The sequence below is a fragment of the Zootoca vivipara genome, chromosome 2 (genome assembly GCF_965207765.1).
Source record: "Zootoca vivipara chromosome 2, rZooViv2.hap1.1, whole genome shotgun sequence".
Classification (NCBI taxonomy): Eukaryota; Metazoa; Chordata; class Lepidosauria; order Squamata; family Lacertidae; genus Zootoca; species Zootoca vivipara.
In genome coordinates this window covers 8,269,476-8,295,405 of record NC_142584.1, presented here as the reverse complement: position 1 = coordinate 8,295,405, position 25,930 = coordinate 8,269,476, and the positions used below count along the sequence as shown (strand labels likewise).

Sequence of the window (25,930 nt, the reverse complement as noted above, 5' to 3'; positions counted from 1 at the left end):
CAAGAATCTGGTCTGTGCAGGAAAGGATCCTTTTTACATGGATTATTGTGTCTCTGCCACCATCATTTGTACATTTGTAGTGACTTGCCCAAAGCCACCCAGTTAGTTTCATGGCCAACCTTTGAACCCTGTTTTCTTCCATGTTCTAATTTGATACTCTGACCACTATGCCCAGGGGCATACCTAGAGTGCAGGCCCAGGAGGGTCCAAAAATCGCATCTCTCTTCTCTGGCTTGGAGTGGCTCGGAGCTCACCTGCCTGTCCGCACACTACCTGGGGAGTCCTCCACTGCTCTTGAGTGGCTGGGCAAGGTGCACAGGCTCATCTGCAAAGGGCACAGGGGACATGGGCATAGTTACATCTCTTTGCCAAGGGTGCAAGGAAGCCTGGGTACGCTTCTGACAATGCCACATGCTGTGCCACAGAGTGATATAAGCAAAAGACAAGTCCCTGCCCCAAGGGCCTTAACATTTAAATTTCAGCTCATGGGAAAGAAAGGGAAGGGGAGGAGGTGAGAGGGAGAGTACGTAGCATAAAGCAGTTATATCTTCTTGAGCTTTTTTTGCCCTTAGTTCATGAATGCCAGACTAAAACCGATTCTTGGCCTGGGTAGCCGTTCCATGAAAATGGAAAATGAAAGCTGATGTTTTGTTTTGTTTTATTTTGTTTTGTTTTTAAATCGGGGTAGGGAACAGGAGCAAAATGGCACACAACTTGATCCAAAATCTACCCAGGGAACTGCCAAGAAAGCTTGACACCGCATGCTCAAGAAATACATTCATGCAGAACCATATAATGCATGCAAATATGCTTAACTTAAACGGCTCGATATGCAGGTTTTATTTTGGGTACGTGGTTGGGGCGTAGGAGTAGATGCAGCCTAATAACTAGAGGCCAGGAGAAACAGCTAGGTGACAAGTCTTGCAAGACAGAGGCTACTTTTCCAATATCCCTTCACAAATCATGAGGACTAGCTATAAGCAGAATTCCTTCCCCATGCAAATGATTGTGCAAGGCACAGTCTATTCTTGTACAACAGCCCTGTGAAATGACATTGGGTTGAGTGATGGTACCTTGCCCAAAGCCACCCAGAAAGCTTTGTTCCTGAGCAGAGACTTGAACCTGGGTCTCCCCCGTCCAAACACATATATGCTGGCCCTGTGTGGAAATCACATGAGCACACACAGAACCGCAGAAGAGAAATTATTCCAGTGACACAGGTGCTTTGTGGCAAAGTGACAAACTTGGGCTAAGCTGGAGGTGGAAATGGATGGGGGTGTGATCCAGATGGACTCAGACCTCACCTCTTAAAATTCATATACAGTGGTACCTTGGCTCTCAAACTTAATCCATTCCAGGAGTCCGTTCCAAAACCAAAGCGTTCCAAAACCATGGCGCGCTTTCCCATAGAAAGTAATGCAAAATGGATTAATCCGTTCCAGACTTTTTAAAACAACCCCTAAAACAGCAATTTAACATGAATTTTACTATCCAACGAGACCACGGATCCATAAAATGAAAGCAATAAACAATGTACTGCAGTCACACAATCAATCAGTCCGTAGCTGAACTGGATTCCACACAGTAACAAAAAAAGAGCCGCAAAAACAAAATGCAAAATAAATAGCAAAAACAGACAGACCTCAGTGTAACACTCAAAACGGAAGTGTGGCACTCAAATCGGAAGTGTAACACTCAAAACAGAGTACATTCGGCTTCTGAAAAAGGTTCGCAAACCGGAACACTTCTGGGTTTGCAGTGTTTGGGTTCCAAATTGTTTGAGTACCAAGGCATTTGAGAACCAAGGTACCACTGTATCTATTTGTTCATTTGCTTATATAGTACCCTCAACCTATGTGGTGGTGCAAGAGGGCAGTTCCCTGCCCCGAGGAGCATCCAATCTGAAGTTTGACAGAAGAAAGGGAAGGAAGTGGCAAGTGGGGAAAATAATGTGCCCATCACTCCAATTGCATGTGCCTGGCCTTGGTTAGAGGCTTAGGCTGCAGTCCTAACCCTGCTTAACCAGTGAGGAAGCTCCATTGACTTACTTCTGGGTAGACAAGCTTAGGACTGTGCCCCAAAGTGTAGCAAGGCTACAAGGGAAGGATATGGTGCAAGTGAGAGCAAGGGGTCACACAGAAGTGTGCTGGGAGGCAGTTCCAAGCATATGGGGCAGCAAGGGAGAAAGGCAGCTGGGATTGCTTGTGGGAGCAAGAGCGGTGACTGTTGTGGAGGGGCTTTGGACTTGGGCAGGGATTATATGAACAAAGAGATCGACCACAAAGCGGGCTGGAAGCCAACGTAGCAATTTCAGGAGATATGGGTCAGAGCTAGGAGGGAGGCGAAGAGACAAAGAAGGGCCGTATTTTTGTGATATGCTTGAATATGGGGAACAAAGGAGAGTGAGGAGTCAAAGATCAAGCCAACATGATGAGAGGCTAAAAGGAACTGAGGTGCCTTATTGCACCCTATTTTCAGAGTTCCCCCAGCAACAATCTTATATTTCCTTCTTTCTTTCGACAGGCTTGATTATCCACGAAGGCTCCTCGGTGTATCGAATATTCAAGCGTTGGCAAGCGGTGAACCAGCAGTGGAAGGTGCTGAACTATGACAAAGCCAAGGACCTAGGGGAACCAATTGGCGGGAGCACAAAGCCCGGAGGGCGGAATTCACGGACGAACCCCTCCTCGGGGAGTGAGAGGACCTCCCAGCGGGGCCAGCGGGTTAGGACTATTTTGAACCATCACTGTGGTTATACAATTCTGCACATTCTCAGCCACCTGCGGCCTAACGAACATCGCGGGGGCTCCAGTTCCAGCCGCGAGGTTGTCATGAGGGTCACGACGGTATAATAACAGCCTACGGGGCCTTTGCCAAGAGGGAGAGGCTCCACGGTTAACCATGGAAGGAAGAAGCCGATGCCTTCATCTTCCGCACAGGCTCCATTCTGAGCCCTTACGGGGCAGGCCGCACGCTGTATACTGTCCGACGCAGGAGGATGCCTGCCTCCATGGCGTTGCCGCCGCAGACCCCACCCGCCTCTTCCTTGTTGTGCGTGGGGAGTGCCTCAACTTGATTGCACCTTCCTACCCTCCCATCAATGTGAATTTTTTTTCCTTTCTCTCTCTCCATCCAGCTTGTGGTGAAAGGAGAGACAAGTCCCCCTTCCTCCCCCCCAAAACCCCAACCCTCCTTTGTTATGACTAAACTCCTTGGAAGTGTGGTGGGTGGGGTTTTTATTTATTTATTTATTTAATTTTTGAAAAAATCAAAACAAAAAAAACCAGCCCCTGCCTGGTTCCTTCAGAACGAGTCTTGGCGCCAACCAATCCAGATATTTGAAAACATTTTTACCTCATCTTTCAAAGGAAATCCTGCCAGAAGACCACCCATCCTGCCTTTCCAACCCATCCCATTGGTCTCTCTGACTGGGAGACGCCAACCAGAGAGGTTCTGAACTTTTACCCATCCCTCCAAAATAATAATGGTGCAATAAACATGTTTCTTAAAGCAAAATGGCATCTTGCAATAAGATATATTACCTGTGCATTTCATCTTTAATTTAATGCATGGAAATCTCTTTCTCTCCCTCCCTCCGCCCCTCTTTCCCCCCCCCCTTCTCTCTGACAATGGAAGGATAAAGAATTGTTTATATACAAGAAGGTGTCCTGCAGTTGCGTTGTTCACTTTCCGTTTAAAAAGTCTGTTCCAATCAGGTCAGGGTATGTGCGATGTGTCATCTAGCGGGCATGTGGAGATGATGGGGGACGTTTATTCAGCGAAGGGATGCCTTGTGTTAACTTTTAGGGCAGGGATGGGGAATCTGTGGCCCTACAAATGTTGCTGGACTACAACTCCTGTTATTCTTGACCATTGGCAGGGGCTGGTGGCAGGCCCACAGGGCCCTTGTCTCGTGTTTTAGGGGTGGTTCTGGCAAGAAAGAAACTAAAGCCTTAAGAACGGCCATTGCTACCTTGGTTTTAAGGATCCAAACACATTTATGGCCTGGTCCTGTGCTTGCTGACTTTGAAGTACATATTTCCTTCGGGCTCGCTCCTAATCACACCTAGCAATAGCAGCTGGTGTGCTGAGGCAGAGCTGACTGGCATCACTTCGACTTCATTGCACGGCCTGAGCTCAGGGTTGCTCAGATGCACCCTTTTGAGCGCTGGTTTGGCTCTGCTGGCGCATCAGTGTGGCCCTGACCTCGCTACTGCCCTACTTCACCCCAGCCCCATCCAGGTAAGCTGGCATTAGGAGGGTGCTTCCGTCATTCTGCCCCACCACACCAACCCTAACCGGTGCCTAGGATAGCAGCCTTGGCAACCTCTGTGAGAATTCCCAGAGAACTTTCAATCACATGTCCACATTTTGGAATTTCAGGTCGTTGTGTTCCCTGGCGTCATTGTGCAAACATGGGCTCTGTTGCTGAAGTGGGCATCTAGGAATTTTCAGTTCTGTGCTTTTTGAAAAGGGTGGGTGGATGGGTGTTTAAGTTCATGCGGTTACAGAAGGAAAGTTTGCTGTCTTATTTATGTGGAAACCCAATGGAGATCTGGAAGAGGCTGGAGGTGTTAAGAGGAGTGGAACTTTGTGTCCCTTTTACTGTCGCTGCCGCGATCAGGGCCAAACTAGATGTTTGCTAGGTACATAGTATACAGCAGGCACGTCCAACAGGTAGATCGTGATCTACCAGTAGATCACTGGACGTCTGTGGTAGATCACTGGCTCCCCCCAAAGAAGCTCAACAACTTTGGTTCCCCTAAAAATGCTCAATGTTTTAGCCTTCAACCCCCCCAAAACAGGGCTTTCCTCCCACCTCAGAAAAGCTCAACAACTTGACCTGAACCCCTAAAAATGGGGCTTTCCTCCTCCCTAGAAAGCTTAACAACTTTGACCTGAACCCCCCAAAAGGGGGTAGATCACTGCCAGTTTTTAACTCTGTGAGTAGATCGCAGTCTCTTCAGAGTTGGCCACCCCTAGATGTGGTATACAGCTACACATCTAGCTTTGTTTACTCAATTACAGACACAGAGAACGGAGGGTTATCTCTTCCCTCCCCAGTGCAATTGGAATTGCATGGTGAGCTGCCATGTTCCCCTTAATGGTGAGGGCTTGGGAGTGGTCAAAGCCAATCTTGTATGCATGGCCACGAACTAGTGGGGAGTCCCATTTAATGTCAAAGGGAACTTTTTCGTAAGCCCCTCATATATTTCTGAGCTGGGGGACAGATGGCATTCCAGTCACACTGCAGTGGGGTGAGATAAGCCTCTCCACCTTTTGCCTTCCCATTAAGGACTCACCCCCACTTTTAAATAAATAAGAAAAACCACACACCCTAGATATGTTCCTGCATGCTATGGATATAGCAGTCATCTGGCTTAGTTCAGCACCTCTGCCATACTTTTGCTGTAACATATTTCCAGAATCCTTGCCTTTCCCTGTATCCATTCCTGTGTTGTCCTCACCTCTGCATCTATCAAAGTGGGGCAATATGCATATTCAGTAAAAACAGCTACTGGAATAGTACTACAGTGGTACCTCTACTTACGAATTTAATGCGTTCCGAACACACATTTGTAAGTCGAAAAAATTTGTAAGTCGAATCCCATAGGAATGCATTGGGAGAAAAAAATCGTAAGTTGAAGCAACCCTATCTAAAAATTCGTAAGTAGAAAAAATCCTATCTAAACCGCATCCAAGATGGCGGACTGAGCTCCATTTGTAAGTAGAAAAATTTGTAAGTAGAGTTATTTGTAAGTAGAGGTACCACTGTACTTCAAAATGAATGGGTTGCATAAGGAGTATTCAATATCAAAAATTCTATTTGTGGGGAAATAATACATTAGTGAGGAGCTCCAGGCTACCCTCCCTGATGTCTTAGAATTTAACATTCAGGGGGGGTTTCCTTTTTTAAAAACAACAACAACACAAGTGCAGATATATCCATACAATTTAAGAGCAGAAACACCCTGCATTCTGAAGTTGTATGGTCCCAAGAGAAACTCTACTGCATGCGTGTCTGAATCTCACAATTGCCTTGACGATATGAAAACCTAGTAGCCATTATGCTAAGTGAATACATGCTCATGCGCAAACTTTGCATACTTGATTCTTCTGAGTGTGATTCTGAGTTGCATTGGCACACCATGCATACTGGTATATTTTAAAGGCAACCTAAACATCCAGCCCTATCTGCACGCCTGGAAGAATATTCATCACTGAGAGCAAGATTCTGCGACCGGAATGCATTTGTGCAAATTAAGTATATTATGCAAATTTTTGTGACATTGTTAGACTGGCTGTATGAAATGTGGAGTTTCTTTTCTGAATAAAAGATTAGGCTGGGGGTTCTCAATGCAACAGAAACACCAAGACGATAGAAGAATGGAGTAGGAGTGGGCCTTCTGCTATATAAACACGATCCCAGAGCCACAACCCTACTTTCATTCTGAAACCTGCTGGAAAGCAGCCACAAAATGACCCAAAATACAGGTCCTTGCAGTATAGGAATGGATGGTGTATGTGATGTGAATCTTACTTAGTCCCAGGACAGTCTGCAGTTTACACATCTTGTCCTCTAGTCTGAATTACAAAATAGGTGAATTTCTATCTTGTATTGGGCCAACACAGAGATTGCAGCTGGAGATGGCTGCTGATCCTAATCTTTTGACTATCCTGTAGCTATCAATAGCTTTCTTCAGGAAGTCTGTATCTGTAGGAACCTCTGGAATTTTGACACTCCTCTGCAGAAACAAATGCAAATGTTTGTTCATGGAACAATTGAGTCTATGTAGCCCCAGGCAGCAGTTTCCAAAACATAGATTTCGTTTTTAAGAATTTCAGGGAAAACAGTCTCGCTCAATGCGGGGTGGTAAGGAGTGGGAGACAGGCAGTGGAACCAAACAGCGAGGGATCTTGCAGAAACCCCATCAGTGAAGGTTTTAAAAAGTTGACTAGATCATTGCTTGTGCAATGGTAGAATTAATCCTCCTGGGAAGTGGTGAGGAGAGAAACCAGATGAGAGAAACCCCCTTCATGAAGCATGTCCAACAATCCCCATCATGAGACCTTATAGCATACACATTTCTTTAAAAGGGGGGGGGGTAAAATTAATGCAGTAGGTGAAAAAGTCAACAGTAGCAAACAACAGTCACCCCTGGACTCAAGATTGGGGCCAGCATGTGATATCCCCAGTACTCCAGCAGCGACCCACCTGACATACTTGCCAGAGGCGTTCTTAACTAGTCCTTTTGCCCTGATTAAATGCCAGGCTGCTAGGTCTGAGAGCTGCCATTTTAACTTTTCCCATTGCCCTGGACCTACTGTCGCTCCAGGACACTGGAAATTAAAATGCCAGCTTCATTGCAGCACGGCTGCTTTCTGCTGTGGTGCCACCCGGCAAGATTACTGGGCTGACATCGGAAGGGGGAACTTAAGGGCATTTTGCTAAGCACCTCACTCAAATGAACTGCCCCCCCCCTTGTGGGGTGGGACAGGTAAGATCCGAGGGGAGTTCAGGAAAAATCAATCTCTTCATTGCTCTCAGTGACCAGCACTGAGTTATGGACAGCTGACAGCTTTTACGGCCACTGCTGCTGAAATCCCAATCTCCTACTGCTCAGAGGAATAGCCCCCCTTGTCCATCCTCAGAAGCTGTTTTGTGAAACAATGGCAACAATGGCACTGCTGTTGAATCAGCAGCATTTTGGTTCATCTTGGCTTGGTGGCTGAATGTGCTCTACTGTGGTAGAGGGACGTGGGTGGTGCTGTGGTCTAAACCACTGAGCCTCTTGGGCTTGCTGATTGGAAGGTCGGCGGTTCGAATCCCCGCAACAGGGTGAGCTCCCGTTGCTCTGTCCCAGCTCCTGCCAACCTAGCAGTTCGAAAGCATGCCAGTGCAGGTAGATAAATAGGTACCGCTGTGGTGGGAAGGTAAACGGTGTTTCCGTGCGCTCTGGCACTCATCACAGTCCTCCGTGCACCAGTAGCGGTTTAGTCATGCTGGCCACATGACCCGGGAAACTGTTGACAAACACCAGCTCCCTTGGCCTGAAAGCAAGATGAGCGCCGCTACCCCATAGTCGCCTTTGAGTGGACTTAACCATCCAGGGGTCCTTTACCTTTTTTACTGTGGTAGGCTGGCAGCACATAGCCAATGAGAAGTGGCAGTGGTGCCTTTGAGTGAGCTGAGACCTCTCCTTTCCTCTGGCCAAGTGGTTCCAAACTGGAAGGAAAGCATGGCATGGAGCGAACATAATTTTAATCACTGTTGATACCTTGCTTGGGCTTTTTTTTTTTTTGCCTGCTTTGTACCCTTTCCAAGGGCATGTGGGGTAGGTGCCCCTATCGCTCTGCCTTTGTTACACAACCATTTGGAATCCTTTCAGCCAGAGTATTCTCGCTGCTGCAATTCCTGCACTGTGATCGACAAGAGAAAGAGAGTGAGGGGGAGAGAGAACTTTAAAAAGACTGACCTATGTTGAACGTTTCCCTTTTTAAGAAATGTCAATGGAGCCCTGCAAACTGCTTATGATGTTCTGAGGCCCCCAGAAAGGATTGGCTGGGAAGAAGGAAGGAAGGAGGAGCAGACCAGCCACAGCTCTCAGACGGAAGCAAATGGTCAATACCTCCCACTAGGGACAAACCGCTCACAAGAGTGGCTGAAAATGTTGAGACAGTATTTCTATTGCAGAGGGAAGCTCCAGTGGGACAGGCTAGCAGAGGGTGAAGGAAGCAGCCGTGCTCCCTGGTGTGGGTCTTGCTTGTTCTCAGCACTTTGGGGGGTAGTTTTCCAATAGGATTCGGCTCCAATTAAAGCAGAGTGAATCTGCCCAATCATGCACAGATCAGGACTTTCTATTACTGTACTGATGTTGCCATGAGCCCAGAACTATTGATACATGAATCTGTCTGTAATCTGCAGCCATGCTTCAAATTGAGCAGCATCCCCTTGAGAAGCTTTTCTCTAATTCAGAACATAAAATTCTGAGCAGGTGTGGCCAGTAGTCAAAGCCATCTGCGGTGCTCCTGAATGTGAACCCCTCTCTCTCCAGTGAAACTTCCAATTGCTTCCTGTGGATTTATGACCAGACCACCTACCGGGGGAGGGCACCTCCAGATGTTTCTGAACTACATCCTTGACCTTTGGCTATGCTTGCTGAGGCTGATGAGAGTTGGGAATCCAACAACATCTTATGGGTTGCCCACTCTTGACCTACCTTTCAGTTTACGAGGGTTTATTTATTTATCACATTCACTTGTCACCTTTCCTCCAGGGAGCTTAAGGTTCTGTCCCTCCATTTTATCCTCACAATGACCACATGAGGTAGGATAAGCAGAGAAAAAGTGTGTGTGCATGTGTGTGTGGCCCAAGGTCACTCAGCGAACCTCACCATCAAGTGAGAATTTGAACCTGGGTTTCCCTGATTGTGTGGGAATGTTAGGGATGTGGATTAGGATATATTATTAGATAGATCCTATCCAAGCTTGTGTTAGCAAGCTTCCAATATCAGCAGAGTGACATTCCCCTTTTGTGCGCAGCAAAGCATGTGCGTTCAGGTTCGCTAGAACCTCTATAACAATATTATACTTTATACTTCAATATTACACTTTCTGGCAAAGTCCCCTTTGTCCCTCTTAAAAGAAATACACAACACAGTGTTTATAAAATAAGATAGAGTTTACTTACAGTTTCATCCTGAGTTAACAGCATAATCTCAGAAAGGCAGGCTTGCTTAGAAAAGTTACAAATATATACATGTGGAGACTACTTAATAAAGTAAGACTCCATTTGGTCTCACTCTTGGCTGCAGGCCAAGAGGGAGAACCATCCTATCTGTAGATTCTCTGGAGATGTGTTCCCATCGAAGGAGGAAGTAGCTAAGAGAGAGAATGGCTGCTGCTTTGGGGCTTAAGTCAGCTAATCTCATCTGCATATCTGGAGGGAACAGGAACTGACCTGTAGTCAGGTGTCCCTCCAGGTGAGTTCCTGTTAGTGGACACTCTAGGAACTGTTGTGACTTGTCTGCCCCAGTGTTCCATCCCACAGATTGTAGCTTGACTCTGCAACAAATGGGACCCTTCTGTGCTTAGGTCAATCAGTTTTTCTTCTTTTGTTTCTTGGGGCAAAGGGGTGGGGAATCTGTGGTCTTCCAGATATTTATGGGCTACAACAGGCATCCCCAAACTTCGTCCCTCCAGATGTTTTGGACTACAATTACCATCTTCCCTGACCACAGGTCCTGTTAGCTAGGGCTCATGGGAGTTGTAGGCCAAAACATCTGGAGGGCCGCAATTTGAGGATGCCTGGGCTACAACTCCCATCATCCCTGACCCCTGGCCTTGCTGGCTGGTACTGATAGGAGTTGGATTCCAACAACATCTGAGAGGTTCCACATCTCAGGTGGTGGTGGTGGTTTTCCATCCAGAGCTAAAGCCCTCTATTGTTCCTAGGTGTGATTAGTTGAGAGGCAGCTGATGGAATTTCCAGGTGGTTCTCAGTTCCAGCTGTTGTTAGGAAACAGGTTGAGGACAGATGAAATCAGACTACGGTTCTGGAGAGTAGGAGGATATCAAAATGTGCACGTATACAGCAACATCAGCACACCTGCAACCAATACTACGAGGAAGGAGAGAACGCTCAGAAGCACAGGCCTTTCCCAAATGCTCACAGAGGGCACTTGTAAATATTGAGCCTATGGAGCTGAGCAGAACTTTCCTGTGCTATGCAATGGAGGTAGAGAACCTTTGCCCCTCCAGATGTTGTCGGATTCCAGCTTCCATCAGCCCGAGCCAGTGCGGCCAACGATGAGGAATGATGGGAGTTGTCGTTCCAACCATTTGGAGGTTTCCCCATCCCTGCTATAGGAAAGCGGTGTCCACGGACAACCCATCCAATGAATGGAGGCAGCAGAGAGCCATAGTGCTTTGCTGGATCACGAGAGAGCTTGAGCTGTCAGAAGAAGGATATGAGGGAATGACACATTGGGGCCATTTCTCAGTGTGCAACCCCTGGGTGCTGCCCCAAGCTGCAGTTATTCTCCAGGCATGCAGCATAGAAGTAAAACAAATTTAGCCTTTTATCTATGCGCGAAGAAAGAGTGATCCATTTCATTACAGTTTTCATTACAGACTTATAAATAGCTATTTGCCTTGTTGCTTGGGAAGAGTAGGAAAAATCCCCTGTAATGGAATCTTTCCAAAAGTTGTTTTAAGCCATGGATCACTGGCTTTGGCATATGTGGGCAACTGGCCTACAGAAATGTCTGTGAGTTATTTGCAAGGCTGAATACAGAAACATTTGAGCATCTTCATGACCATGAGGTTAGACTATGTGGTAGTCTCAAAGAATATTCAAGTTGGAATCGTACCTGTTATTAACATAAGAAGGGCCTCGCTGGATCAGGCCAGTGGCCCATCCAGTACAACGTCCTGTTCTCACAGTGGCTGACCAGATGCTATGGGGAAGCTCACAAGCAAGACCTGAGTGCAACAGTATTCTTCACTCCTGCTGTTTCCAGCATCTGGCATACGGAAGCATTCTGCCCCTGACAAGAGGTAGACCATAGTCACCCATAGCTAGTCGCCATTGGCAGTCCTATTCCCCATAAACCCACCTAATCCTCTTTTAAAGCCATCCAAGTTGGCAGCTGCCTCTTGCAGGCGTGAATTCCATAGGTTACGTTTTGTGATGAAGTCCTTTCCAACGTTCAGCTTCATTGGATGTTGCAGCAAAATCCGAGAGCCACTGGCTTCAATGGTCACATGATAGGACTCTATTGGTGCCACATGAAATGGCCATTGTGCTGCCAGTTCACCATGTTTTTCTTTGTCCAGTTGCTTTAAATAGTCTGCAAACTAGCAGCTGATTTATTAGCAAATAACAGTGCCCTAATCTGTGCCATTTTCATCCCCCCCCCCATCCCATGCTCCTTGCAATGAACTCTCCCGCTTTCCTCATTGCTGATTTTTTTGTTTATGACTTGCAGGGAGTAACTGTGTGTGCCTTTTGGCAGCATGTGTCTTGGTGAGCTGGTTCCTAGCTAGGCCATTGGCTGGTGGGATTGCCTGGAGAGAGAAAGTGCTCAGAAAATATTTGGATAAGCAAGAGGCAAAGGCTGAACTGGCCCACTGAGTTGATTGGCTTTGGCAAGTCCTAATTTCCTCCCTTTAATCTTAGCCCCACACATCAAGGGATTCTTGTATCTCATGTGGCTTTTCATATCTAAGGCCTGAGGGTCGCTTTATTACCCTCTTCACCTCTGCCCATTAGGTTTATTTCTCTTTGCGTTTTTTGCAAATCTCTTAAAAAGACAGAAGGGTAGGCTTCGTAATGTTTCCATTCAGAGAGGCACGAAGCTGCTCTGAGGCCATTCAAGGCTTCAGTGTAACAACATCTTTGGGCATTCTTTAAATGTACAATGTGCATCCTTTGCCCAATGGGTTCTTAACCAATGTCAACAGGGCTTGAGGTGCTTGGTAAAGAAGGAATTACCTGCTATAAACAGCAAGCGCTGTCCGTGGTGCTGAAACAGCAGCTAGGCTCATGAGAAGGAAACCGGCTCCTTTGTTGCAGGGCAAAATGCAAGCCTTTCTCCATGACTGCTTCTTCTACCAGGGATAGGGATAGGAAGGTTGGGTGGCAATCCTTAAGAACCAAGCTTTGGAACAATGGTGAGATAATGATACCAGCATTATAGATCTGCTGATATTGCACAAGTTTCTCTGTGTACCAGCTCTGAATGGCGGTATCCAGATGGCAGCATCCCGCACAGCCAGTTGTGGATTTTAATTATGAATTATAAAGCCATACTCCAGCACAGAGTTGGGTAACCTTGAACCCCATGGTGCTAGCTAGCTCCTATACCAGGCATCCCCAAACTGCGGCCCTCCAGATGTTTTGGCCTACAACTCCCATGATCCCTAGCTAAGAGGACCAGTGGTCAGGGATGATGGGAATTGTAGTCCAAAACTTCTGGAGGGCTGGAGTTTGGGGGTGCCTGTCCTATACAGTAGCAATATTAGATACCTTAGCAGGATGAACAGCAGCTAAAGAGGTATGCTTAACTGTGTATTGGAGTATATTGAAAGCAGTGTGCAGACAACAGGAGTCTTAGCTGGATCCCAGGGTTGTGCAACAGTCTCTCATTTTACACCTCTGCAAATCCCATGGTCAGCTGCTTGCAGAGATGTTTGGCCTGTGGGCTTCAGGTGGCTCTGAATCAATATGTCCGTACCTTAGAACACACCTGTAGCTGCAACTGGGAGCAGAGGCAGAAACAGAGGGAGCGAGTGGAGGCAAGCACCCTCCACCCCACCCACTCCAAGCAAGTAGCTTGTCCTCCCACCCACTGCTGGACCTCTGTGGTTACTTGAAGAAATGGTATTCTCCCCATACAAATTATAACGGAATCACAAACTGGAAATTAAGACTGCAGTCGTAAGTGTGCTCACCTGAAAATTAGCAATCAAATCAATAGGACTTGCTTTAGAGGAAGGGTCGGAGCAGAAACGTGAAATCTGTCATGATCTCTCTTTCAGAAATCTTAATATGTGGGGCAAACCTCTCTCTCCCCCCCCATCAGAATACACTTTACTTCTGTGCTCTCTCCCCCCCCAGCATTACTGTTGACCATTTGAAGGGAATAAACATAGCATCATTATACTAATTTAGCATAGGCCAGTGCCAGCTTGAATTACTTGTAAAGTGCTTTTTAAAAACCCACCCATATTTCAAGGGAAATGGTGTAAGTTGTTGTTGTTATTGGTGGTGGTGGTGGTGGTGGGGTGTGTGTGTGTGTTACTGCACAGGAAGATGGATAGGAAAGGGTCAAAATTTGACTACTTCATTAGACACACATCCCCTCCTCTCCTCCCCATCCCATTTCATTGAAGTCATTAGTTGATAAATAGATTTATACACTGACTGTAAGTGTATTCCAGAACCCAGACTGTTGAGGTGGTTTGCAAGCTAAACCAAGAAAAAAGGATGATCGAAAAAATCTTTTTTTTAAAAAAGAACAGCAAATCAGAAGCATAAAAAAAAACAGTATAAGCTGTATAATAAATAATAATAATGCCAATCAAACAACAAACCAGCAGCCAGACTTTAATAAATGCATTTCTGCAATGACCATTTTCCAGTTCAAAAGGTGAGGTCCGTAGTCATTAAATTTTTGTGTCCCGTTGGTTCATTGCACAGCTATCTGTTGTCCACAAATCGCACCAATCTCCATACATTTGCAAACCAGAAGCCATGAACAGGTATCCATAGGGGACAGAACAGTTGCCATTCCTAAGGTGTCCGTAATTCAGATCGATGCAGACAGGGAACAATTTAGCACACTGTCACCTAAAATAAAAGAAGGCCTTATGTGGCGAGCTAAGACCATACACAAGAGAAAGCAAGTTTAGCTGTAATGCTAAACTCTGTTGAATGCTTATGTACACATTGCTTCTAGAGCTGTCCTCTGATATAATGGGCAGAGCTTCCCCCTTCCATTTATTCTGCGACCTGTAGTTCTGCAAGAGCTGAAACATCATTCCCTGCACCCTAGCAAAACCCCAACCCCCTCACTTTCCTTATGCATGCAAAGCATATGCCCCCTTTTCCCGGGCACCACTTTTGTCCTCTGCCTGGCCTTTAGCATCCCAGCCTCGTGTAGCAACAAGAGCCCCACAGGCATTTTCATCCGAAGACTGATGTAATGCTGGGGGGAATGCCAGCAGCGTAGGATGGAGTCACCTAGTAGCTGAGAATCAGGAATCAGCTGATGTGGGAGGTGGCAGGTGGCTGAATGAAGTAAGCCCAGACAGCCTCATTAGAAAACAGACGGGTGGCTCATCTATCTTCCAGCTTCAAGCTCTTACAAAGGCAGGTGCTGAGGATGAGCCATTAACCCTGGAAGGAAATTTATTGTTGCTGGAAAAGACAGAGCAAGGTTATGAGTAGATTTGCCCCTGAAGTATAAAGGTAGAGAAGACCTTAGCAAGGCTGGGCACAGGCAGTAATGGGGGGGGGGGAGTGAGGACTTTTTACAGATTCCTTTCAAATGTCAATCCTTGGGACATGCGAAGTAGTCCAAGAGTGCTTCTGAGCATGTGCAGAGTGCCTTCACACACACACACGCACCCTTGCATTCACATATGTGCATAGCTGCCAAGTTTTCCCTTTTCTCGCGAGGAAGCCTATTCAGCGTAAGGGAAAATCCCTTTTAAAAAGGGATAACTTGGCAGCTATGTATGTGGCTGGATAAGGCAAGGCTTCCAGACAGGCTTGGTTTTTGGAAAACAAAACACAGAAGGGTGGATTTTGTGGTTTGAATATTTGAGCAATGTAATGGTGAAAGGGTAAGGAGAGCTCCTTTCTTAGTAAAGGGACACATATTTGGAGATGGCTGGCCAAGCTAGAACTCTGGCCCGCTGGGTAAGGCCAAATTTATCAACCGTCGTGAGAAATATGCAGAACAAGCGTGCCTAGCTCTCCCACTTCAGACTGCAGCTGGGGGTGTGTGTCATATGCTTAACTGCGCCCCCACATTAAAACACCCCCCCCCCCACACACATACAACTCTCTCACAACGGGTAGAAAGTAAACATATAGGGAGGAGATTAAGGAAAAGTACTTCTTGATGGGATAAGTTTTAGGTTTTTTGGGGGGGGGGAGCATTTAAACGTGTCGTTTCCACCGCCACCCATTCAAAGTGATACAGTCCAGGAAGAATTATTTCAGGTGCTAATTTTGCACCGTTGATCTGGTACGCAGCCTGGGAGGCAGGGTGAACTCCCAGAAGCATTCAGCAGCATGCAAGGCATGTGTCGGGAGACCATGATTCCCCCCCCCCCCGGTCTGGCTGTGTCGGGAGACCACAGGGCCCCCCCCCATGTTTATTCACACCTTCCCATCCCATGTGATGGCGCCTACCCCAGAAAACAGGGTTGCATGCCTGGCAAGAACAGGTGATGATACATTCAGTGAGTCAGCCCATTAAGTCTCAGCACTGACATGACTCAGCTCCTGGGAATGGCTGTTCTTAAACATATGTGTAGAAGAAGCAGAAAAGCTCTTCCCTCCCCCCAACCCGTCTAAATTAGGCTGCTGAAATAAAGAGAGCTTGGAGTAGGGGTGCATTTTTGTGTGACAGGAGCATGAGCACAATTCCGGTACTGAAAACAAATTCCTGGACTCAGAGGCTCCCTGTTCGTAAATTCCAAAAGTCTATTGTTCCCTATAGAACACTACTTAGCATTTGATTCCATTTGGGGGGAATCTCAGGATTCGGGGATGGTGAGAAGAATCTAGGGAACTGTAGTTTACTTCCCAGAGAGCAATAATTTCCAGAATCCTTAAATTACAGTTCCCAGGGGTCTTGGGCAGGTGGAGGGATATGTTTTAGACAAATGGTGTGTATGCGCAGCCCAAGTTTCCACAAACCTGAAGTCTGCTCTAGGTATCTTAGGCAAGTGAGCCCAGCTGCATAGTGATGAGAATGGATGAATGGCAAGGTCACCTTTAGTCTGACCTAAAGGAAAATGCTGTGCAAATCCTAAATATGGTATTTGGAAAGCCCATGTTAACAAGCTCTCCTAGGGTGATTACAGAAACATATGTTGGACCTTTTCTTCCCTTTGAGGATCTGCCAGCCTAGTGCCACATTTTCTGGATTGGAAGTGTGGAAGAGTGTGACCTGCAGTTGCTAGTCAACCACAATATGCTTCACTGCTGAAGTGGTCAGCAGCAGGTTGCACAGGTAGCAACAGTGGCTGCCTAGCAAGTAAGTACACCCTGGTGGTTTAAGCCCCTGGGCAGATGAACCTCACCTGCCCATTGGATGAATAGCCAGATCCTTTCCTTTGTTCCCACCACCAAGGAAGGTGCTTCATACTCTACACCAGGCATCCCCAAACTCCGGCCCTCCAGATGTTTTGGACTACAATTCCCATCTTCCCCGACCACTGGTCCTGTTAGCTAGGGATCATGGGAGTTGTAGGCCAAAATATCTGGAGGGCCGCAGTTTGGGGATGCCTGCTCTACACTGTCAAAAAGAACCCACAGGCTTTGGGGAATTGGATCCCTTCCCCGGTGGCAGTAAATAATCAGATCAAACAAAAAGGAGCATTCTTACCAGTTAGTTTCTTTCATAATCACAGCGAGAGACAAAGGAATGCATATCTCTCTAAAAATGGTGTTGCTCCCAGTTAAGGTTCACACCTTCCATCCCCATTAATCTACGACACTCCTATGTCATGGAATCTGAGCTTGTTGCCTCTGCGCTTTCTGTTCTACCACTCTCAGAGCCCGTCTAGTCCTAGGCAAAGGAGGGTCAGGAATGCTGTCCAAGGACACTGAATCTGCCAGCTGTCTCTCTCCTGGTGTTTCCTCTTCTAGCTGTTCCTCACCCAGTATTTCCCAGCTTTCCCCCCTCTGGACTATGCCCCTCTGCAAACCACTGTTCTAAATCAATACTGTCCTCCTGCCCTTGGGAAGGTCCAGGAGAAGGGGGCAGCGGCTCCCACCATTCCTCCTCAGTCCAGCCCCTGACACAAAGAAAATGCTATTTATTTATTTATTTTTAAAAAACCTGTTAAAAGAGATTACACCTGGAGGTGTGGTCAGAAAAGAGAATGGGCATGGAGACATGAGTGCAGGGCATGAGTGAATGGTGAACAGCTGGATCAGGCCAAAGGCCCCTCTAAGCTCAGCATCCAGCCAAATGCCTCTTTTGGGAAGCCCAAAAACCAGACTCGAGTGCAGCAGCAGCACCCTCTGCACTTGCCATTCCAAGCAACAGAGATAAGCAAGCCCTCCTGAGTTTGGGGACCCTCCTGGTTCTCCTCCTCTTCAACTTGGCAGCACCATTGCAGCAGAGTGCAGCAAACTGTCTCAGCACTCATTAATTAAAGAGGTGGTACTTTCCCTCTTGTCACCTGGGTACTTAATTCACTTGTTCCTTTGACTCTTTGTCACTGGAGCTGTGATGCTTCATCAGCTTGGGCTCCCATCTTGGTGTATATATGTTAAGTGCGTGAGTAGGCGCACAGAGATCCTTGCATACATCTGAATATTTTCCTCCAGCTGCTGCCAATTAAGGTAGGTAAGGTGCTATGGTCAATGGTTCTTCTTAAAGGGGTCCTCCACATTTGCCCTCTTGTTACAACTGGTTCTTGTTGAGTGGGAAACAAGCAAATGAAAGCAAAGATAACTCATGGGCAGCAAGAGCCAAGTATCCTTGTTAGCAATACTAATGGGATTAACGCAGGAACTGGCGTCTGAATGTTGCAGCAAGTCTTCAGGTGGCCGATTGCCCTGGGGTGGACTGGAAAGCACTGCTTTTTGACGGAGCCAGTTCACAAGAGTTCATCAAGCTCCAAGAGGTCAAGAGCCATTGCACAGGGAGCCTCGTGGGGCCTGCCGTATGCCTCTCTCTCGCAGCCGTTGCTGCTTCTGGAGGGGAACTGGCCTCGCTCCATATTACAAGGGTTAAATTCGATGCCATCTGGATTACTGTCTCCTTCCCTCCTAATTTCCTGATGCTACAAGATGGGGCTGGGAGGTAAGGAGGGGGTTGGGGAGACGATTAAATTACTATGCTATTATCTCCCCCTCATCAAGCTGCACTAAACCTCCCTGCCTGGAAATTGAAGAGACAGAAACTGACTCAACTTAATGGACTCCCTGGTTCAGAGAGAGAGAGAGAGAGAGAAGAGAATAGAGTTGGGTCCTCTGGGCAGGGGATAATTTGCCGCCTGCCCAGGCAACACGAGCAGGTTCAGCACCAGGGGCACAATCTCCAATGCTTTTTCCCTTTTGCTAAAATCCAATTATCTTCCAGATGACGAGACTGCACAAGAGGCCCCTCGATCCCTAGGCTGAGGCATGAGTGCAGGGGGCTGGGGGGGGGCAGGAAGGCTGCCAGAGCACAGACCAGGACAGCCACTTCCTACTATTTATTAATCTCTGGGATCTGCCTGTTATGTGGCTTGTATGACGGACCAATGCTGAGATGAGCGGGAGCTGAGTTGAGTCCCATTTGCATAGCTGCCAAGTTATCCCTTTTTTTAAGGGATTTCCCCTTATGCTGAATAGGCTTCCTCGCGAGAAAAGGGAAAACTTGGCAGCTATGCATTTGCAACATTGCAAAAGGGCACCACCCTGGGAGTCCCATCTGCATGCAGCACTGTGTGTGTGTGCAGCTGTGGGCGCATAGGTGCCCCTTTGAACATGTGCACAGACATACCTGCCAAGTTCCGGCCTGAGAAATAAGGGACTGGACCGGAAGTAGCAGACCGGAAGTAGTGCTGCCGCCATTTTGGAACTGGGCGGAGCATGCTCAGAAGTGACTTTTGATGCTGCTCTGCCCAGTTCCAAAATGGCCGTCACACCAGAAGTCGCGCTGCAGCCATTTTGGAACTGGGCAAAGCAGCATCAAAAGTCGCTTCTGAGCATGCTCCGCCCAGTTCCAAAATGGCCACCACGCCAGAATAAACCGGGGGGGAAACAAAAAAATCTGTTTTTTCGGCTGGGGACAGCCGGAAAAACGGGGATTTCCCAGGGAATACGGGAGACTTGGCAGCTATGGCACAGCAATGGGGCAGAGACAGCAGGGTACATGGCATCAGAGCCTGCAGCAAGGTCTCTCTTCCCACTTCTCTGTGCATTTAGCATATGGGTGGAGAAGGTCTGGAGCAGGAAAGTATCTTCCTCCTTCTTGAAGGCTCCGGATTCAAAGGCTCTTAAGTTTCCCTAATCATCTCTTGAAGAGTTGCAAGTCTTCATCACCTTGGGAGAGTCCAGTAGGTGTCAGACCCCAAGACTTGAGCCTCATGGTTTCCCAACGTCATCTGCAAGTGCCTTGTGTCAGACTAAGCCTCATAGTTTAATGGTGCCCAGTAGGGTGATAGGTAAAGGTAAAGGGGCTCCTGACCATCAGGTCCAGTCGTGTCCGGCTCTGCAGTTGCGGCGCTCATTTCGCTCTATAGGCCGAGGGGGCCGGCGTTTGTCCGCAGACAGCTTCCGGGTCATGTGGCCAGCATGACAAAGCTGCTTCTGGCGAACCAGAGCGGCGCACGGAAACACCGTTTACCTTCCCGCCAGAGCGGTCCCTATTTATCCACTTGCACTTTGACGTGCTTTCGAACTGCTAGGTGGGCAGGGACCAAGCAACGGGAGCTCACCCTGTTGCAGGGATTCGAACCGCCGACCTTCTGATCGGCAAGCTCTAGACTCTGTGGTTTAACCCACAGCGCCACCTGGGTCCCATTCCGCCAAGAAAACGTCTCCACCTAGTGGAGCCCAGAGGGACTCGCTTTTCCTTGAGAATGATGAGAGGCAGGCCCAGACCTATCTTCTTCTTCGGCGATCACTCGTAGCCGAGTAAGTTTGTCTTCCATAAACACGGTTTTAACAATGGGTCCGTAAGTGACTGTGGAGGCCAATTCTGGATCCACACGTCCTTCCACAGTGGGGGCATTGGTTACCGGGCAGGAGCTGATCACGGTGTGGATTTGCCAAGCGTGCCTTCCTCTTAGCACATTTCTCCCTTGCGTCCTGAGATCGAGTTTCTTCAAAGCCCATGACACCTTTGGTAAAGGCTGTTCCCCAACTGGAGCGCTCGCAGGCCAGTGTTTCCCAGTTGTCAGTGTTTATACTACATTTTTAAAGATTTGCCTTGAGACAGTCTTTAAACCTTTTGTTGACCACCAGCATTACGCTTTCCATTTTTAAGTTCGGAATAGAGAGTGAAATACCTATACCCCGAGAGTGAAAAGGAGATAAAAATGCACTTTCTGTGCCAGCATCCCAGAAAGTAACAAGCAACCAAGAGTGAGAAAGCCATATCTTCATTCAGAGTAATGTCATTCAAGACCCTGGCATCAGAAAGTGGTTTGGAGAAAACCAATACGGGAACGAAGAAAGCAGAAAGACAGAAGAGAGGGCATTGTCTTGTGCTTTGTTCCTTTTAGGGCTAAGCCTCCATTCACTAAAGGGTGGGTTTGATGAATTACAATAATTCAGCAACTCAAATAAAGCTCTCCAATTTTTCCTGGCAGGGCTCCTGTCAACAGCTGCTTGAGAGATGGAAATGCAACCTGTGTAGAATTTCCCATTGCTGAAACAATGTGGCTGTTTTAACTGTATATCTCCACTTTCCTTCCACAATGAATCGCGAGGCGTGGACCCAAACATGCTTAGCTTCAGCAGGGAAGATGCCACCACCTGCTCTAAGATCATGTCGTGGACCATCAGCCCACCAGGGAAATGGTAAAGGTAAAGGGACCCCTGACCATTAGGTCCAGTTATGACTGACTCTGGGGTTGCGGCGCTCATCTCGTGTTATTGGCTGAGGGAGCCGGCATACAGCTTCCAGGTCATGTGGCCAGCATCACTAAGCTGCTTCTGGCGAACCAGAGCAGCGCACGGAAACACCGTTTACCTTCCTGCCAGAGCGGTACCTATTTGCTGGACACCTCTAAGTAGTACAGTAGAGGGATGGATGACCATCTGTCAGGGATGCTGTATTTGCTTCTGGTATTGCAAACCTGGAGTGAAACAAGGACTTGGGCTAGATTTCTTCCAAGGCCCCTTCTAACTCCATAATGCTATTACAGGTTTTGCCTATTCTACCTGGTAGAGTAGCAGCTCATCAATAAACACCCTTGTATCTCTCTCTCTCTCCTCCCTCCACCCACCCCCTGTTCCTCAACCAAATTCTGGAGGCCTAGGTTTGCTGCACAGCAGAGAGCAAAACTGGGATAGCTTAGTTGGTAGAACATGAAACTCTTAATCTCAGGGCTGTGGGTTTGAGTCCCACACTGGGCAAAAAAGCGCCACCCCTGCTTTGCTAGTTCATGGTCCCTTCCAACTCTACAACTCTATGATCCTATGATTCTAAGAGCAGTCAAGTTCTCAAGCTCTCAACAGGCCTGTGGTTTCTGTAATTCATTGATCTATTTACCTGGGAGGAAGCCCTATTGAATGCAGAGGGACTTGCTCATGAGTACAAATTTGTTGGCTCACACCCTTAGCCTCTTACAGATCCCATCACCATTGATTTGTTGGCTCACACCCTTAGCCTCTTACAGATCCCATCACCATTGATTTGTTGGCTCACACCCTTGGCCTCTTACAGATCCCATCACCATTGATTTGTTGCCTCACACCCTTAGCCTCTTACAGATCCCATCACCATTGATTTGTTGCCTCACACCCTTAGCCTCTTATAGATCCCATCACCATTGGCTGGGGATTATGAGAGTTCATTAAGATTGGGCAAGCCTCTGGTTCCCTGGCCCTGGTGCCCTGGGCATGTGTTGGACTGCAGTGCTCCTCAGGCCCAGCTAATGGTCAAGGATGATGGGATTTGCAGTCCAAAAACATCTGGGGCGCAGGGCAGGAGTTGTTGCCAACCCTTCTTGAAATATACTCGGAGTCGAGAGTGAATTTCATGCTCTTTATTCAGCTCGTAGCCATCGAGGAGAAGAATGCCCTTTCCCCAAAACCATCTGCTTATATACATTATTTACACAATGGGCTTTGCGTGATTGGCTACTTCAGGGCTACACCTGTGGGCCAATCAGTTTGTGGAGTGACTTCTGCCAGCCGTCTGATTGGCTGCTCCTGCAGGCCAATCAGCTTGCGGATTCACTTCTGCCAGCTGCCTGATTGGCTGCTCCTGCAGGCCAATCAGGTTGCGGATTCACTTCCACCTGGAGTTGGATTGGGTGGCTCCTGCGGACCAATCAGACTGCTGATTATGGATCCTATTGTTCTATGATTCAGCTCAGTACATAACACTTCTAGAGATGCAAACTGTGGAGGATGGCTGCAATTGAATATTGTGTCCTGAAAGTGGCAGCAGAGACCAGGGTTCCCGTGATCAGTTGCCCTTCTTCAGTCAGTTCATAGTGCATACAGATCTGTCTGGAGTCATTCAGCCTTCCCTTTAAAGGGGCTTTCCCTTTTCCCAGCACACTCCAACCACAATATTTTGTCAATGGCAAAATTATATTTCCCCACATGCTGCACATCAGTTCCAGTCATTTAATGCTTTGTGGACCATGCCTGAATATCCCTAAGCCACAAGCCACCCTCCTCCAGCCTTAGCATGACTTTGCTGTTTCATGATTTTAGTTCCTTTGTCATTTTTTAAACGAATAAAAACAGTTTTAAGAGTTGGGCTGTCCTTGGCTGCATGGCTTAAGCACAGCTGTGCAGATTTAGCTGTTTACGAAAGGAAGACAGTCAATAGCATACACAGCAAAATTAACCCTTCACACACTCAGTTCTTTGCCTTTCTTTTTCTTTTTTTCAATCTGCGGTAGTTGTTTGCAACCACATGCTGGTCTTGTAGATTTTTTAATATAAAAAACAGAGGTATGGTGCTTTTTTTAATTGGTCAATTCTATTTATTTATTATAATTCATCTGTATGCTGACTTTCTTCCAGAAAGTGTCCAAGTTTCCACAGAAATGGGGGAGAATTTCCACACAAAATTTCAACAGGAGAAAATGTTGTTATTGCTGTTATTTTGACCAAAGAACACCCATGACTCATCACCAGCCTGACTCCTCTCTGCCTCTTGGCCTCCCACCTGCCACTCACCTGCTGCAGCTTCTGATTCTGATTCTTGACTGCTCTCTGCCACAGACTCTTCCAGCTCACTAAGCCCTGGCACCCCTTCAGCTTTCTGACCCCTCCTCTTCCTGGTCTTCTCCTTCTGACCACCACCACCACCATCATTCCCCTCGCTCTGAGCCTTCTTCCTTTGGGGGTTCCCCAGCTGGTTCCTCCCCCCATTCCGCTGTGTCCAACCACTCCACAACAATTTTATATGCTGCTTAATAATCACAAATCTGTAAGGGGGAAGCAGTGCAGTGGTACCTTGGTTCTCAAACTTAATCCGTTCTGGAAGTTTGTTCCAAAACCAAAGTGTTCCAAAACCAAGGCGCACTTTCCCATAGAAAGTAATGCAAAATGGATAATAATAATAATAATAATAATAATAATAATAATAATAATTTATTATTTATTATTTATACCCCACCCATCTGGCCGGGTTCCCCCAGCCACTCTGGGTGGCTTCCAACAAAACACTAAAATACAGAAATCCATCAAACATTAAAAGCTTCCCTAAACAGGGCTGCCTTGAGATGCCTTCTAAAGGTCTGGTAATTGTTGTTCTCTTTGACCTCTAGTGGGAGGGCATTCCATAGGGTGGGTGCCACTACCAAGAAGGCCCACTGCCTGGTTCCCTGTAACTTGGCTTCTCGTAGCGAGGGAACCACCAGAAGGCCCTCGGAGCTGGACCTGGGTGGAGACGCTCCTTCAGGTATACTGGACCAAGACCGTTTAGGGCTTTAAAGGTCAACACCAACACTTTGAATTGTGCCCAGAAATGTACTGGGAGCCAATGTAGGTCTTTCAGGACTGGTGTTATGTGGTCTCGGCGGCCGCTCCCAGTCACCAGTCTAGCTGCCACATTCTGGGTTAGTTGTAGTTTCCGGGTCACCTTCAAAGGTAGCCCCACGTAGAGCGCATTGCAGTAGTCCAAATGAGAGATAACTAGAGCATGCACCACTCTGGAGAGACAGTCAGTGGGCAGGTAGGGACTCAGCCTGCGTACCAGATGGAGCTGATAAACAGCTGCCCTGGACACAGAATTGACCTGTGCCTCCATGGACAGCTGTGAGTCTAAAATGACTCCCAGGCTGTGCACCTGGTCTTTCAGGGGCACAGTTACCCCATTCAGGACCAGGGAGTCCTCCACACCCGCCCGCCTCCTGTCCCCCATTCCAGACTTTTAAAAACAACACCTAAAACAGCAATTTAATATGAATTTTACTGTCTAACGAGACCATTGATCCTTAAATTGAAAGTAATAAACAATGTACTGCAGTCACACAATCAGTCAGTAGCTGAACTGGGTTCCACACAGTCACAAATACAAAAACTCAAAATAAATAGCAAAAACAGACAGACCTCAGAGTAACACTCAAAACAGAAGCATAACACTCAAAACGGAGCACGTTCGGCTTCGGAAAATTGTTCACAAACTGAAACACTTCCAGGTTTGCAGTGTTTGGGTTCCAAGTTGTTTGAGTACCAAGGCGTTTGAGAACCAAGGTATACCACTGTAGCTTGTTGCTGCCGCGAAGCCACCCTTGTGAATTTGAGGCCAATTTCAACCAGCAATCCCTCAAGATTGTATCCTTCACCATTATATTATGCCAGTGTTCTCAACTGCCTCTTCTAATTTGCAGAGAAATGATCTATATGGCGAATGATGTCAAAGGCTGGGGGGCGGGCAATGCCTGCGTCTTTTTTGTCCGATGCAGGTTGCTGCTTGCACCACACTCGATATCGAAATGCATATCAAAAGATCATCTGTGAGGCCTAGCTTATTTAGGAGACAGATAACCAAGCTGAAAGGATCATCCCCGGCCTTGAGCAAGGGACAGAATCCCTACGCTCCGTCTTTCCCCTGATGGTATCCTGTGGCAGGTCACCGGAAAGCTCAACTGTGGCGACGTTGGAAAAAAACCCTCTGCGAGTCTGCGTAATGGTTAACCAGCCAAGCTCGCCTAAAGGATGCTACTTGACATTTCCCCAGCTGCTGTTGCAAGCCTGTTAATGCCACACTGTGGGACTGTATGCGTGCTGTTGAGGGAGGGCGAGGGCGAGAGAGAAATAGCTGACTAGCTGACGTCAATTATCTGGGACTCTGGACTCTAAATGAGCCGGCCCTGCTACAAAGCAACGTCCCTCTGATACCCATTCAACCATATGTGGAGGTCACTGGTCCTTTACCTCTGGAGAGACGTTTCCAAATGCCACCTCCCCTTCGCTCAGTGTTCCCTGCAAGCGAAGTTCTTCCCATAGCCAAACGTTTAAAAAAAGAGAGGACACACTGCAGGTTGACAGGATGCAATG

General features: G+C 47.4%; 1 protein-coding gene across 1 annotated transcript in view; it reads left to right on the top strand.

Annotated features, from left to right (window-relative positions):
* Positions 1-3,659, top strand: part of MARCHF9 (membrane associated ring-CH-type finger 9) — a 47,127-nt gene extending 43,468 nt beyond the window's left edge. The window contains exon 4 of the mRNA XM_035107934.3: positions 2,524-3,659. Within this exon, the coding sequence (XP_034963825.1) occupies positions 2,524-2,852 (329 nt within the window). The 3' untranslated portion in view covers positions 2,853-3,659. The remainder of the gene's footprint in view (positions 1-2,523) is intronic.
* Positions 3,660-25,930: the final 22,271 nt, after the last annotated feature.